The sequence below is a fragment of the Panthera tigris genome, chromosome C2 (genome assembly GCF_018350195.1).
Source record: "Panthera tigris isolate Pti1 chromosome C2, P.tigris_Pti1_mat1.1, whole genome shotgun sequence".
NCBI classification, from domain to species: Eukaryota; Metazoa; Chordata; class Mammalia; order Carnivora; family Felidae; genus Panthera; species Panthera tigris.
This window is the reverse complement of record NC_056668.1, coordinates 145,282,312-145,297,816: the sequence shown is the minus strand read 5'-3', so window position 1 is coordinate 145,297,816 and position 15,505 is coordinate 145,282,312. Positions and strand designations below refer to the sequence as shown.

Below are 15,505 nucleotides of genomic sequence, written 5' to 3'. Positions count from 1 at the left end.
TTTCCATGATTCTTTTCCACTTCACATTAGGTCCTGCATAGTGGTCTACATAACATGATTCTCCTCTGACTGTAATGTACTCAATCACTTCTATAATATTGACTGTTAAATTTTGAATGTCCAATGTTTGAATTTAAACTGAGGATTAGCCTTTTAAGAAATCACATTTAGTATCAATTACTGAAGATTTATAACTTGTGAATGATTTAATGTCTTTACACAGTGCTAGAGTATGAATGATTTAGTTTCCTAACACAGTATCTTTATTGTTAATACAATACTTGTCTCCTAAAACAAAACCGCAAGGTATTGCCTGCATTAACAGCTTTTTCCTGTCCTTTGTGTGCCAACAGCAATGATATTCCTTCCAGTAATCATGACTCAGCATAGTCCACCGGGAAGCTAGAGTGAGGAGGCATTCTAACCAAACCAGTTGTGTTCCAGAAGTAGGGTCTTATCTAATATCCCAACCAGGAAAAGCGGAAGAAAGTATATTGCTTCCCGAGTTTGGAAGATTCTCAGCGGATTCCATTCAGTCCCAAACAAGTTCAGGTGTGGAGGCTGAGCAGCTGGGATTTCAGCTAACTACCACCACCATTATCTTTCTAGGCATCCAGTGCCTTCCACTCCAACCTGAAGGGCTCCTGAGTGCCCTGGGAGTTGTAGTCTGCACTTGACTTTAAAATACTTTAGTACGTACATTCGAGATACATATATTACGTAAAATAACTTGAACATATATTCCTAGGATGGATGGCTGCTCCAATCTCAATAAGTATTACAAGGATGATTAATTCATATGTAATTAAATGTCACACTTCACAGACTGACTACAAGCATTTCCCCTACCGTTATTTCACGAGAGCAGAGGTTTTGTTAGTTATCATAATGGATGTACAAATGAGTGTTCGTTGGTGAAATGGTGGTGTTCAAGATGTGTGAATAGACTAAAAATATTCTGAAGCTTCTCCCTGTCTTCCTGTGAACAAAAATCCAACTGGCTCAGAAGTCTAGCTCCTTCAGACTGTTATTTGAAGTAGGCTTCTAAAACAGTGTTCAGGTATTGATTTTGAAAATTCTGGTTGTTGGGTATCATTATAAAGGTGCTACACTCCCCCCCCCCAACACACACCTCTGGAATGTTGCCAAGTATGGCGACAGCACTAAGAAGAGAGATCTGGGACTTTTTTTTTGAGGCCATGGAGCAGTTTGTGACTCCTTTTGTGCTGAGACTTGCTTTCATTAAAATCTGCTGGTAAGATTGTTGGGGAAACCTGTAGCCTCAATAAGCTGTTAACCATCAGAAGCTACTGATAGCCAACAGAGTCTGGTAATTATGGCTGGCAAAATTACTCAGGTTAAGTCGCAACAAATGAGGCCTAGGAAAAGGCTTTTGGGGGCCCTGGGGCCACTCCTTGTTGAGGTTCAGAGGCCAATAGACTGCTATGGATAGGAGCTTCTCACCAGATTCTTAATGTGAAAGACTATTGATATAATTCCTTGGCACAGAAGGCATGAAGTACTCACTAGAGTAGACCCCAGAGGTTCTAGAATTTCTGACTCTGTATCCATGCTGTTCCATAGGCGGACAAAATGTCACACTAATGGGGACTGGGTGTCTTTAAATCATTCAGTCTCTCAACTTCGGTCTGTGTGGTTCCTCCAAGATCTCTAGCACACTGGTCCCAGGCCCGGACATCTATTCTCCTCATTGTTCTTTTGTCTCCCCTAGACTGGGGAATTTTGACTACACTTGGTGGTATAATGACAAGAAGTTTTGTTCTGCTGATACCTGTCTTCCTCTTTGCTTTGAGTCCACCGTAAGCTTTTGAAATTTGAAATTGCCTTTTCTTCTCTTCAGCTTCAATAATCATACCCTGAAATCATGCTTCGCTATATCATGCCCCATGATCTAGCGTGAATGGGATGGGCATACAAAGAAATATCATGAATAAGAAACTTAATGGTATGTGTATGTATGTGTGTATATATGTATATATGGATAAGGTTTGGGAGATACCTCCCAACATATGTAAATATAGATAGATCTCCATATATATATATATATATTTTTTTTTTTCTTCTCCCAAACTTTATCCAAAACCTCTGGAGTCAGATTGATTTAGAAATCTAGACTTTTGGGCAATTTTAGAAAGATAATAAGATGAATGTTATGTGACACCCTAAAGCATAGTACAGGTGACAGTCCCAAAATCAAACATTAATATTTCTGCCACACAACATAAATATTTACCCTAAATGGGATAAATAATGACTGTAAGTCAGGTTTAGAAACCAAATGAGTTAGGAAATTTATTCATATGTTTCAGAGGTTTCGGATTTGAAATGGCAAATAAGGGATTATGGACCTGTATGGTCTCATCCCAACAGTAAATACCAGATCCAACATTTTGTTTTCTTTTTGCTATTTCTTCTATGCTATCAGCCATGAAAGAGGCTGTTCTCCCTCAGACCCAGGAGGTTTAGGAAATGGTTGAACACAGACTCAAGAAAACTATCAGATGGAAGTTTGAGTCCCTTTATTATACTGGAGGATATACAATGCATATAAATAAGGCTGATATATTCTTCTGTGTCAAGATGTGAACATCCACTCTTCTTATGGAAAAATAATCAATTGGTTCTTCACTTTGTGTGTTTTTTTTTCTTTCTTCTTCTTTGCTTTCTCTGAAGCATCAGAGAATGGAATGCAAATATTTTCTTCTCCAGGGAAAGTTTGAAGATTACATGAACTAGTTATTTGGTTGCTAATGATTCAGACTCCCAAGTTGATAGGCCATCCAAATCTAGTAACAAATGGGCAGGAGCGGAGCTTGGATACAGGAAACATGGAGGATAGAGAAGTCCTAGCTCCTGAAGGAATGACAGTTATGTTAGTCTCTGGAGCTGAGGACCGGAACCTGAGGATATGGTAGGTTTTAAGGGAGTAGCCCAGGTGTTCCAGGAAGCAAATCTAGACCCATGGCACTCAAGCTCTCCCAAGAAAAATGCCAAGTCCCCAGCAAGGCAAGGGACCAGAGGAAAGACAGACCTGAACAAACCCAGCAAATAGGATAATGGGCATCTTAGAAGTAAGTCAGGCTTCACTGATAACTGGGAACCAGGACTATCCAACCCCTTGCTCCTTGTTCTTATTGCAGGAAGCCTGAAACAATGGTAAAACTCCAGGAGTTAGCGGGGAGAATAGCTTCCCCCCCCCCCAATAAGGGCTGGATTTCCTGCCAGTCCAGCAGGATAGGGGCTCAGAATCAAAGTTAGGTTTCTTATTTATAGAAAAATAAGACACAGGACATGTCTGGCACACCCAAGTTTGTAATCTTGAGATTTATAGCCACTACAGTTGAATTAGGAGATTAACTTTTACTACTACATAGCATGTTTAGTTATAATGGGAACTGATGCCTCTTAAAAATAAGATTCCAGAATGTCCTTCTGGCTTATTTAATTCTGGGGAAAAGTTACCCCACACATAACACATACACAGACACATAAACACTACATGAAGAAAACAACTCTAAAAATATGGAGAAGACTAGGAAGTCTATTGGAATGGAAACTTTTCTCTCTTTTCCCCCTAATTTTATATAATATGGTTCTTTTGTGATATAAAGGAAAGGAAATATTTTTGAATATATAAATATTAATGTGAGTCTATTAAGATAAATAAAGGAAAGCACTTCATAAACTCTGAGAATTTTAAGAGGAATCTTAGAGATAATGTAGTTCCATTTTACAGATGAGAGACTGAGACACACATACAGTAAAGTACCTGTGGTAGTTTTTAGGCATTGCCTAAAATTGTCACTTCTCACATTGAGAGGTTTGAGTCCCTCCCCTTGCTTTGATTTCGAGTTACTTGCAACTGCTTGGTTCAAGAGTATGGGAGAAGTGATGTTATAAGATTTCCAAGAAGATGCCATAAATGTCCATGCAGTTTCTGCCTGGTTCTCTTGGCCCATTCACCCTACAGGGAGCTGGCTGCCGTGTAAGAACACTAGTGCCCTGATACCCCCAGGTGGAAAGGCCACCTGGTATAGGTGTGCTAGATGATGGTCCCAGCTGAGCTCCCAGCCAATAGCCAGCTTTAACTGCCAAGTGAGGTATCTTAGCCGTCCAGCTCAACTGAGCCATCAGATGATTCTAATGAGTCATGAGTCTAATGGGATCTAATGATCTAATGATCCCATGAGTCAACATGGGAGTTCAATGGCAGAAGAGACCCCAAGGGAGCTCTGTCCAGCCCCAGCTTTCCTCAAGTTTCTGATCCACAAAATTTAAGTAAAATGGTTGATTTAAGCCATTAGGTCTTACAGTCACTTGCTATGCTAGAATAATTACTAGAATACCCAAGGTCATGGAGGTAAGGGACTAAGAAATAGGCTAGAACCTGACTTGTCATTCTCATCCTTTCTGATTTCAAAGGAATGAGATGGGGCATTGGAACAAGGCAACTGAATATTTTCAATTGTCACAATTTATTTCTAAGTTTGGCACTGGTGTGAAATTCCATAATATTGTTGGAGAACCATGAATCGCTCCCTACGTGGTAGCAGGGGCTGTTAAACACAGGGTGGCATCCAAGGGAGGTATAGTGGGTGGGGAAAGAGTTGCCAACTTCACCTCATTCTCATACTTCCAGAGGACAAAATTCCTGACTGCTAGAAAAATGATAGGTGTATAAAAAGGATATGAAGTCACTGAGATAAACAGTAATCCTTAAGTGATATTTTAATTACCGTACAGTATAAACATACCGTGTGTGTGTGTGTGCGCGCGCACACACGGCATATGTGTGTGTGTGTTAAGATAGAAAATGAAACAAATGAAATTTGTGAATCTGTCAGGGTCATCTTTAGGAATGCTTCAAGTGACCAAAGGGAGAGTGTTGGACTTGAGATCTTCTCATCTTGGCAAGAATTGATATCAGAGGAATTGGCTAATGCTCTGTATTGGGTTGAATGATGGTCCCCCCCCCCACCCCCTGCAAATGTATCCATGTCCTGATCCCCAGAACCTGTGAATGTGACCTTATTTGGAAAAAGGGTCTTTGCAGATGGAATTTAGTTAAGATTCATGAGATGCGATCATCCTGGATTACCTAGGTGGGCTGTAACTCAAATGAAAACAATACTTACAAGACACACACAGAGAAGCAAATAAAAAGGTAATGTGAAGACTGAGGCCCACTTGAGTGTCGTGGCCAAAAGCCAAGAACTGCCATGAAATGCCTGGGGCCAATGGGATCTGGACACATCAAGCAGTAGTCCTAACTATTCCCTAGAGACTTCAGAGGGAACGAGGTCCTGCTGACACCTCGATTGTGGACTTCTAGACTCCAGAACTGTGGAAGAATACATTTCTGTTCGTTCAGATTGTGCTCATTTGTTACAGCAGCCCTAGGGAACTAACACAAGCTCCTTGAGAGAGAGTTCTAAGGGAATTGAAGGAGAAAGTCCACCCTGTCAGGGATAGCCATGGTGGCTGGAGCATTTCATACATGGCAGATAAGGGACAGCACTCGGGCTCTTGCTAAGCAGTTCTCTGCAAAATCTAGGCATTTTTTGCCTCAGGCTATTTCACTCCAACAGCCATTACCAATTAGGACCTCCTGAGCGCGTGCTGTTTATTTGAATGTCTGTGTCTTCTGTCGGATTGTGAACTTCCAAAGGCCAAGAGGCTTATTTTCTTCCTTCAGTGAAAATTATTGAACAACTGTTATGTGCTCCACTCTGTGCTAGATGCTGGTATAAAACGCTGAGTAGCAACACATAGTTTTTGCTTTCAAGCTGCAAGCAGACCTCGGGTGGTACACTATTCTGCATTCAACTAACGTATGTTGAATGAAGGAAATAAATATGGACAAAACAGCTTGCCGGAGCGGATGGTTTGCACTTGGGAGAGACTGGGTGTAAACTGTAAACTTGCATAAGATACTTATTTCCATTTCCTTAACTGCAAAATGGAAAAAAAATAATTCCCCCCTTCCAGGATTGCTGGCATGATGATCGTATACATATATAATGTTATTAACAAAAGAGAATCTAATGTTCCAGCAAAATCTCAGTGTATCTCTCCATGTCCAAAAAAGGCAATAAATTCCTTCTTGCATCAATACTATCCAGTACTTTTCCCATGCATTTTTACTTATCATGTCATTTGATTTGTCTCCAGCTTTCTAATGTGGGCAGGACAGGGAAGAGTCTCAGGTGAGTCTCAAGAGCAAGACACCAAAGTCATGGACAAACAGGGCGGTGGCTGGTGAAGCCAGACTAGACCCCAGGCTTTCCTGCCTCCCAGAGCCCTGTATTTACCACCACAGCCATGCCAGGCTGAGTGAAAATCTCTTCAACCATATGGGGTGGTCTGCTCATAGTTACAGATGTAAATAGGGCTCATCTTCCTCAAGAGTCCATTTTGCCCCCAAATCTGGGGCACAGCATGTCTGGGAAATATTATGACAGAGCTTCATTTTAAAGCAGAATGCAAAAAAAAAAAAAAAAAAAAAAAAAAAATCATCAGCCTAACAACTAGTTCTTATGTGCACCAGGCTCTGTTCTTTTTTTATTATGATTAATATAATTTATTGTCAAATTGGTTTCCATACAACACCCAGTGCTCATCCCAACAGGTGCCCTCCTCAATGCCCATCACCCACTTTCCCCTCTCCCCCACCCCCCATCAACCGTCAGCTTGCTCTCAGTATTTAAGAGTCTCTTGTGGTTTGCCTCCCTCCCTCTCTGTAACTCTTTTTTTCCCCCTTCCCCTACCCCCTGGTCTTCTGTTAAGTTTCTCAGGATCCACATATGAGTGAAAACATGGTATCTGTCTTTCTCTGCCTGACTTATTTCACTTAGCATAACATTCTCCAGTTCTATCCACGTTGCTGCAAATGGCCGGATTTCATTCTTTCTCATTGCCAAGTAGTATTCCATTGTATATATAAACCACATATTCTTTATCCATTTGTCAGTTGATGGACATTTAGGCTCTTTCCATAATTTGGCTATTGTTGAAAGTGCTGCTGTAAACATTGAGGTACAAGTGCCCCTATGCATCAGCACTCCTGTATCCCTTGGGTAGATTCCTAGCGGTGCTATTGCTGGGTCATAGGGTAGATCTATTTTTAATTTTTTGAGGAACCTCCACACTGTTTTCCAGAGAGGCTGCACCAGTTTGCATTCCCACCAACAGTGCAAGAGGGTTCCCATTTCTCCACATCCTCGCCAACATCTATAGTCTCCTGATTTGTTCATTTTAGCCACTCTGACTGGCGTGAGGTGGTATCTCAGTGTGGTTTTGATTTGTATTTCCCTGATAAGGAGCGATGTTGAGCATGTTTTCATGTGCCTGTTGACCATCTGGATGTCTTCTTTAGAGAAGTGTTTATTCATGTCTTCTGCCCATTTCTTCACTGGATTATTTGTTCTTCGGGTGTGGAGTTTGGTGAGTTCTTTATAGATTTGGGATACTAGGCCTTTATCTGATATGTCATTTGCAAATATCTTTTCCCATTCCATTGGTTACCTTTTAGTTTTGTTGATTGTTTCCTTTGCAGTGCAGAAGCTTTCTATCTTGATGAGGTCCCAATAGTTTATTTTTGCTTTTAATTCCCTTGCCTTTGGAGATGTGTCAAGTAAGAAACTGCTGCGGCTGAGGTCAGAGAGGTCTTTTCCTGCTTTCTCCTCTAGGGTTTTGATGGTTTCCTGTCTCACATTCAGGTCCTTCATCCATTTTGAGTTTATCTTTGTGAATCGTGTAAGAAAGTGGTCTAATTTCATCCTTCTGCATGTTGCTGTCCAGTTCTCCCAGCACCATTTGTTAAAGAGACTGTCTTTTTTCCATTGGATATTCTTTCCTGCTTCGTCAAGGATTAGTTGGCCATACATTTGTGGATCCACTTCTGGAGTCTCTCTTCTATTCCATTGGTCTATGTGTCTGTTTTTGTGCCAATACCATACTGTCTTGATGATTACAGCTTTGTAGTAGAGGCTAAAGTCTGGGATTGTGATGCCTCCCACTTTGGTTTCCTTCTTCAATATTACTTTGGCTATTGGGGGTCTTTTGTGGTTCCATACAAATTTTAGGATTGCTTGTTCTAGCTTTGAGAAGAATGCTGGTGCAATTTTGAGTGGGATTGCACTGAATGTGTAGATTGCTTTGGGTAGTATTGACATTTTAACAATATTTATTCTTCCAACCCATGAGCACAGAATGTTTTTCCACTTCTTTGTATCTTCTTCAGTTTCCTTCATAAGCTTTCTATAGTTTTCAGCATACAGATATTTAACATCTTGGTTAGGTTTATTCCTACATATTTTATGATTCTTGGTGCAATTGTGAATGGGATCAGTTTCTTTATTTCTCTTTCTGTTGCTTCATTATTGGTGTATAAGAATGCAACCGATTTCTGTACATTAATTTTGTATCCTGCAACTTTGCTGCATTCATGTATCATTCTAGCAGACTTTTGTTGAAGTCTGTCGGGTTTTCCATGTAGAGTATCATGTCAGCTGCAAAAAGTGAAAGTTTGACTTCACCTTTGCTAATTTTGATGCCTTTGATTTCCTTTTGTTGTCTGATTGCTGATGCTAGGACTTCCAACACTATGTTAAACAACAGTGGTGAGAGAGGACATCCCTGTCGTGTTCCTGATCTCAGGGGGGAAAGCTCTCAGTTTTTCCTCATTGAGGATGATATTAGCTGTGGGCTTTTCATAAATGGCTTTTATGATGCTTAAGTATGTTCCTTCTATCCCGACTTTCTCGAGGGTTTTTATTAAGAAAGGATGCTGTATTTTGTCAAATGCTTTTTCTGCATCTATTGAAAGGATATGGTTCTTTTCTTTCATTCATGTGATGTATCACATTGATTGATTTGTGAATATTGAACCAGCCCTGCAACACCAGGCTCTGTTCTAACCACTTTTAAAACAGAAGCGCTACTCTCATGGCAACCCTTACTGCTCTCCCAGGAAGGTCCTATCGTCAACCCCATTTTACATGGAAAGAAGCCGAAGGAATACAGTGGTTAAGAGGCTGGCACCAAGTTGTGTAGGTGGTTGGTGGCAGAGTTAGGATTTGAACCAAGGGAGTCTGGCTCTCGAGGGCCCAATTTTAATGATTTTGTTATGAATACTTAGACAAAACATGAAAATTCAAAGGCATTTTATCTTTTTTGATGACTCAATGGCATCAGGGCTATAGTCATTCTGTCATTTGCTATTGTGGGCATGGGTGGAGAGAAGGCTCTGAGGACATTTTCAGAAGCTGTGTACTTCACAGGCTGCATACAGAAGAGATTTTTAAGGACCACTTTGTGTGTGTGTGTGCGTGCGCACGTGCACTCATGTGCATAGAGTGAAAGAGAGCAAGCATTTCAGTGTGTACAATTTCAGCTTAATTAGAATAGGAAGACTCTTAAGGTATTTTTAAATGCAGCAAAGATCTAGAGGTGTGCTAGAATGAAATTACGCTGTGCGAGGCTGACTGGCAGGCCATGTATTATGGGAAAGTTCACAATCTTGTCTTTATCAGCATGGTTTGCAAAACAGGCCCGAAAAGCCACGGCCCCAAACCCATCATCTGGAGCTATAATTATTCAAGTTTAAAAAAAAAAAAGGAATTGGAAATGTGATTAGCAATGATTAGAAGGCCTATTTCAGGAAGAAAATGAACAGAATGAGAGACACCAACGGCGGTGAGTTTGGTGAAAAAGGACGGACGCACTGGTTTAAATGAAGTTTCCTGTCACCTAGGGGAGGGATTTCCCTCAGGACCGTGCCGTTAGCGAGTGTCGTTTGCAAAGAGGGCTTACAACAAAGCCCCCACCCCAAAACAGAAGCTCGTGGGCTCTGAGAGTGCCTGCATCCAAAAGCTGGGGACTGGCACAAGAGACCATGGGTCTGCTGAGGGCGCTTGGGGACTTTCGGCCAACCAGGAAAGCGCCTGACCTTGCAGTAACAAGAACTGAAATAACCCCAGCAAAACGGAGCCTGCGAAGGGGGTCAGAAGACCTTGGCTCCTGTTTTGGCCGAAGCTCTTGGACTGGAGCCCAGAGTCCATGTGACTTTGAGGAATGGCTTTCTCTCCCTTGGCTCCCTTATGGCCAACCCCTTGCCCTCCAAACTGCACCTTACTCTTCCATAGTTTAGGCTAACAAATCAGACCTTGGAGCATGCCAGAGGTTCCGAACCCCTTTCTCTTTTACGCCACCTCTCTTTCGTGTTCGAGATGGGAGGATGGGCTCTGGAATCTCATTGCTTCAGTTCGAATCCTGGCCTAAGGATCGCTAACTGTGGAACTCTCCGGAATACTTCATTCTCTGCCTCAGTTTCTTCATCGCTAACATGGAGGTAAGGCTCCCTCGCAGGTTTGGGGTGAAGATTAAAGCAGATAAAGAAGGTAGAAGAGAGAACAGGGTTTGGTGCTTCTGAGTACTCAATACATGTTAGTGATTAATATGGATTGATATTTGTGAAACGCGGGGCTTAAAGTGTTAATTTTTTCCGCTGACTGTATGTTAAAATAAGAACAGTATAGGGGCTCCTGGGGGTCTTAGTTGGTGAAGCGTCTGACTCTTGCTTTCGGCTCAGGTCGTGATCTCACGGTTTGTCCGGCTACGCGCTGACAGCGCGGAGCCTGCTTGGGATTCTCTCTCTCCCCCTTTCTCTGCCCCTCCCCGCCTGCTCTTGTCTCTCAACATAAACTTAAAAAATTTTTTTTTAATTAAGTAAGAACAGGCCCACTAAAACCACGTTTTTAAGGGTTGTCACAATCTAGAATCGTCTGAAGTACCAGTGTCCGTGCCACACATTAGGCAACACTGTCCACACATATTCATTCATCTTCCAGTTCTCATCAAGGCTTTAGATGACATTTATCATGTGGGTGGAGAGTCAGTGGATTACATAGATGAAGCAGCATTTTCCTTATCGCCACTGGGCAATCAACTCCACGGGCAGGGGAGGTGAGAACAGTGACCATGCTATGTACGTGGAGTAGAACATTTCATCATGGTATGGCCCTCTTGTTCCAACGTACAAGCCAGTTCCCTCAGGAGACAGTATGACGTGGAGAAAAGAACCAAGAATTATTCCAAATTCTTCCAAATTCTAAGACAACTTGGCCCGTCACCCAGATTCTACCCCTGTGAAACCCTAGGCTTCTTTCTTAAGTTCTGTCAGGATGATTTCTCATCTGTAGAGGGGACATACTATCTACCTCAGGGCGCTGGTGGGGGATTCAATTTGATGAGATGGGAGGTACTCAGGGAATGGGAGCTCTCCTCAGATTATCCACATACAGGCCGTGGAGCACGTGCCCAGGTCTCTTCAGTGGTGTTAATGCTCTCTAGGGTCTACCCCAAAATCTACCTCATTGGGAAAGCAGCCGTTGGCCTACTAAACCAATTTAGTATTGGCCAGTATGCACTGCAGGCTTTCCAAGTTCAAGACACAACTCCAAAAGCTTTTGCGTGTATTCCTATCACAATGGTATATTGTATAGGATGAGGTCTGTAAAATCCTATTTTACATATGAAGCTGAAGCATGAAGCATATAATTACGCAGGTCACAAAGCTGATAAATGGAGGAGCAGGTAACCACTAAAATTGTCGAGCTACTAGTTAACATAGGACTATAACTCATGCCCACGGGACTATAGGACCACATCATCTAGTTCAGTGATTCCAAGAGTGATTTTGTTCCCTAGGGGACATTTGGCAATGTTTGGCAACATTTTTCGTTGTCACAGCTGGGAGGTGGGGGCGAGGGATGCTGTCTACAATGTACAGGACAGGCCCACTCCCCAAAGAACTATCTGATCAAAACATCAGTAGTGCTGAGGTGTAGAAACCCAACGTAGGGGGCAGGCACCTGGGTGGCCCTGTCAGTTGAGCAACTGACTTCAACTCAGGTCATGATCTCGCGGTTCATGGGTTCGAGCCCCACATTGGGCCGTGTGCTGACAGCTCAGAGCCTGGAGCCTGCTTTTGGTTCTGTGTCTCCCTCCCTCTCTGCCCCTCCCCTGCTCATGCTCTCTCTCTCTCTCTCAAAAATAAACATTAAAAAAATGAAGCCCAATATTTAGAACTGTAACTATTTAGAACTCAGTTAATAACTTAGAAGAAGCCTTTGAATCTCTGAGATTCCAAAACTGGAAGGCCAAAGGTTGGGCAGCAAATCACAGACATTGTTACCAGAAATCCTTCCAGCAAGGACCTGGAGCCAACTGCCTAAGGCATAGTCATCTGGTGATGAAGATAAACTGACTAAAAGCCCTAAGTAAGATGCTGTGGATGAGTAGAAAGGAAGAGGGAGGAAGCATAAGTGACAATAGTCAAAAAGATAGTCAAGGGCCTGCTATGCGAGGGAAGGAGCCTAGAAGACAAAGTCATGTGAATGGAGCCAGTTTCTGGGACAGGCAAGATGATAGCCAGGAGACGTAGAGACTTCATGTCCCGGCCACCAATGACATTTGGTGCATCTGTTGTGATGGAACTTTTGTGATTGCTTTTTTAAAAAAAGGACTTGAGACTGCCACTTGAAGAAGACAACAATTGGAAAATTTGTGACTTTTCCCACAATAACCGAGTGTGGTTAAATGGCTTAATCACGATGAACAGGAGCAAAAGGTAGGAAGCTGACCTGAGTATTTTTGCTTTATTCCATCTAATAAACATTTTATTTATATAAAAGACAAACGATGCATAGAATGAAAATAAGTGCTTGAGACATTTGATATAAAGAGTATATAGCATTCACATTCCTATTTTAATACATGAGTACTGAAGTGTTCCATAAAAGAATAAAACTTTCCCTTTATGTATAGTAGTAAAAAAAAAAAAAATCAGTATTTTTAGGAACTACAGAATGTTATTCCTTGGTCTTTTTCTTGACAAGGAAAAAAAAAAAAAAAGCCACAGTATCATCTGACACTACATTCCAGTTTATGCTGATGACCACCCAGAAGTGATAAAGCTCTTTTGAATCTTGGAAAATCCCATTAATGGACCAGTATTCTAGAAATTCACCACTAGAGGTCAATGAGCAACAGCTATTGGGACAGCATCTAAGCCCTAAGGTGCAAAGGAATTTCTGGGCACTTCCAAGGTGCTGCAGACAGACTGTCCGGAACTCTCTCAGCCCACCCCCACTGAGAAGGGTGCCTACAAGGTTCATCTAATCCCAAATCTCAGCCTATCTGCTAAAACTTCAATGAGAGGAGACCTTCCAAAATCCAAATGGAACTGATTTGCTCACTGCCAGTCCTAATATTCCTATTTGGCTGAAAATAGGTAGCTTCAACAACATTAAAAAAGAGATTATTTGCAGCATTAACATTTGTTTGTGGATTAACAAATTCCTATGGAGTATTAAAGCTCATTCTTTGTTCTTGCCCATTCGGACACAGACTTCCTAAATGCAAAAGGGACTGTGTCCCACATTCAAGTCCTTGCTAGCAAATCCTGCAAAGGGCGGGGAAGGCTGGTATGGTGGAAAGACTGATAACCCTGGCAAAAGCTTCTAGGTAAGAGCTCCCCTCCGTAATGCGCAGGGGAAAGCTCTTAACATACAGGCAAAATAGATTTGGCTTAACTGGGACCACTTGAGGGGGCCCCCTTCAGTCCAGAAAAACCCACCAACTTCAAATCTTAACACCAGACCAGGAAGAGAGAGGCAATCAAACTCATATGATCTAGCCAGAGAATGGCTGACGTAACGCACATTTCTTACAAGGGGCCTTGGTTACGGGCAGGTTTAATTCCTAGCCTGGGATGGGGTGGGCAGTGGAAAATGCCAACGTTTACAGCGAGAAGTGAAGCAGCTTTAAAGAAGTGTGTCCACACCTTTGTCTTGTGAATAATGTGGACTGGGGAGAACTGGAAACCATCTGCTATCTGTCTTCACTTGGGAGGATCCAGATTTTCTGTGTTGCAAAATCTCCAAATATTTAAAAAGTGGCTCAATTTTGTTCGACGCTGTGCTGGCCAAGCAAAACACATGTTCAGAGTGCCTGAGGAAACAGCTCTGACCATGGCGGTGTCGTGCAGCTCGAATCCTTCTGACTAGGCCAACATGTACTGGAGCATCCAGGAGCCCAGAGAGATGGAAACTCTCGGCGTTTGCACAGAAAGCTAGAGACTCAAACCGAGCCTGATGAGAAAATGAACACAACGAACCCCCGACAGGAGACGTGTTCCCTTTAAGGAAAGGGAATCTGGGTGGCAGGAGAGAAGAGTAACATAGATATGGCAGGGGGATTAACAAACAGAAAGAACGATCTGTCTTTAGTAGAATATGCGGCCACTTCCTAAGTGGGGAAATCTGTTCTGATTTTTGTGCCCGTGAAGCCTGGGAAGCTAAAAGCTCTTGGAGATGGGACAGGGTTTCTGAGCTGGTCGAGGAAGGTGACTCACAAACCGATCGTGGGCTTGAAGCTCAAGTGAGAAGTCCAGGAGACCCAGTCTCCCAGGATCTGGTCCCCAAACGGCGTGACTCTAATTAGCTCCATGGCCAGAAAAGGAGCTAATTCCACGTGCACGGAGTTATTAGTTTGCAAAAGCAAGTGCAGCGTGGCCACGGCTGGCTCGGAGCCTCGGAGCCCCTCTCCTGATGCAGAGCCCCCACCTTGTGTAGTCAGAGAACCAGCGCACGTGTGATTGTCAAATGCTAATGCTGTCACGGATCCCTTCCTTCTGTGCCTGGTTCCGGAGCGCTCCAAACAAACCAATTTCCTGGGATGTTTGATCTTTTTTCCTTGTCTCTTTCCAGAGTATGGCTGTATATATATATAGATATAGACATATATAGATATATATAAAACATAGCTATTCCATATTTATATACAGGCATTAATAAAGTGCACGTTATTGGCTATTGTAAAAATCAATCTCATTTCCTGAGGAAGTGCTAACACAGCTTATCCTATGACAATGTCAAAGGCGTAGAATGCTTCATGATACCCACTCCCTGCCGCTGGTGTTTCTGCTCACGCCCACAGCTCACGGGGAGGGGAGTGGCCCCCGGGGCCTCCAGGAAGCATTGGTTCAGGGGCAGGGGCAGCTTCCCGCCGCCTCTGTTCTTTGGTGACAGGGGCAGCCTCTTTAGATCAGCGCAGCCTGCCCCGAGAGAGCTATTTGGTAGTGTTCAACGAGCCATCTTCGGGAATCTTCTCCTCGGAGCAGCTCCTCCCCGAGAGCCTGTCCAGGTGCTGCAGGTCACTGAAGCGCTCCGCCACGCACTGGGCCGTGAGCCGGGCCTCCGGGTCATGGTCCCAGCACTCGGTCAGAGTCTCGCACACCATCTGGATGCCCTGCGGTGGGAGAGAAGTCACGGAAGTCACAGTCACTCGGAGCTGCTGGTCTGGGGGGCTCCTGCTGACCTCGCCCCTGCGGTGCTGGCCGGTTGTGCCAGCCCCACGTCCCGACTGAGCACCCACGAGGCGGGGCCGGCCACTCGCCTGTGGAACAAAGGGGCTTGCGCTG

At 43.2% G+C, this 15,505-nt stretch overlaps 1 protein-coding gene across 1 annotated transcript in view; it reads right to left on the bottom strand.

Moving 5' to 3' along the window:
- Positions 1–12,653: 12,653 nt before the first annotated feature.
- Positions 12,654–15,505, bottom strand: part of TGFBR2 (transforming growth factor beta receptor 2) — a 90,865-nt gene continuing 88,013 nt past the window's right edge. The window contains exon 7 of the mRNA XM_042956240.1: positions 12,654–15,333. Coding sequence (XP_042812174.1) covers positions 15,154–15,333 — 180 coding nt within the window. The 3' untranslated portion in view covers positions 12,654–15,153. The remainder of the gene's footprint in view (positions 15,334–15,505) is intronic.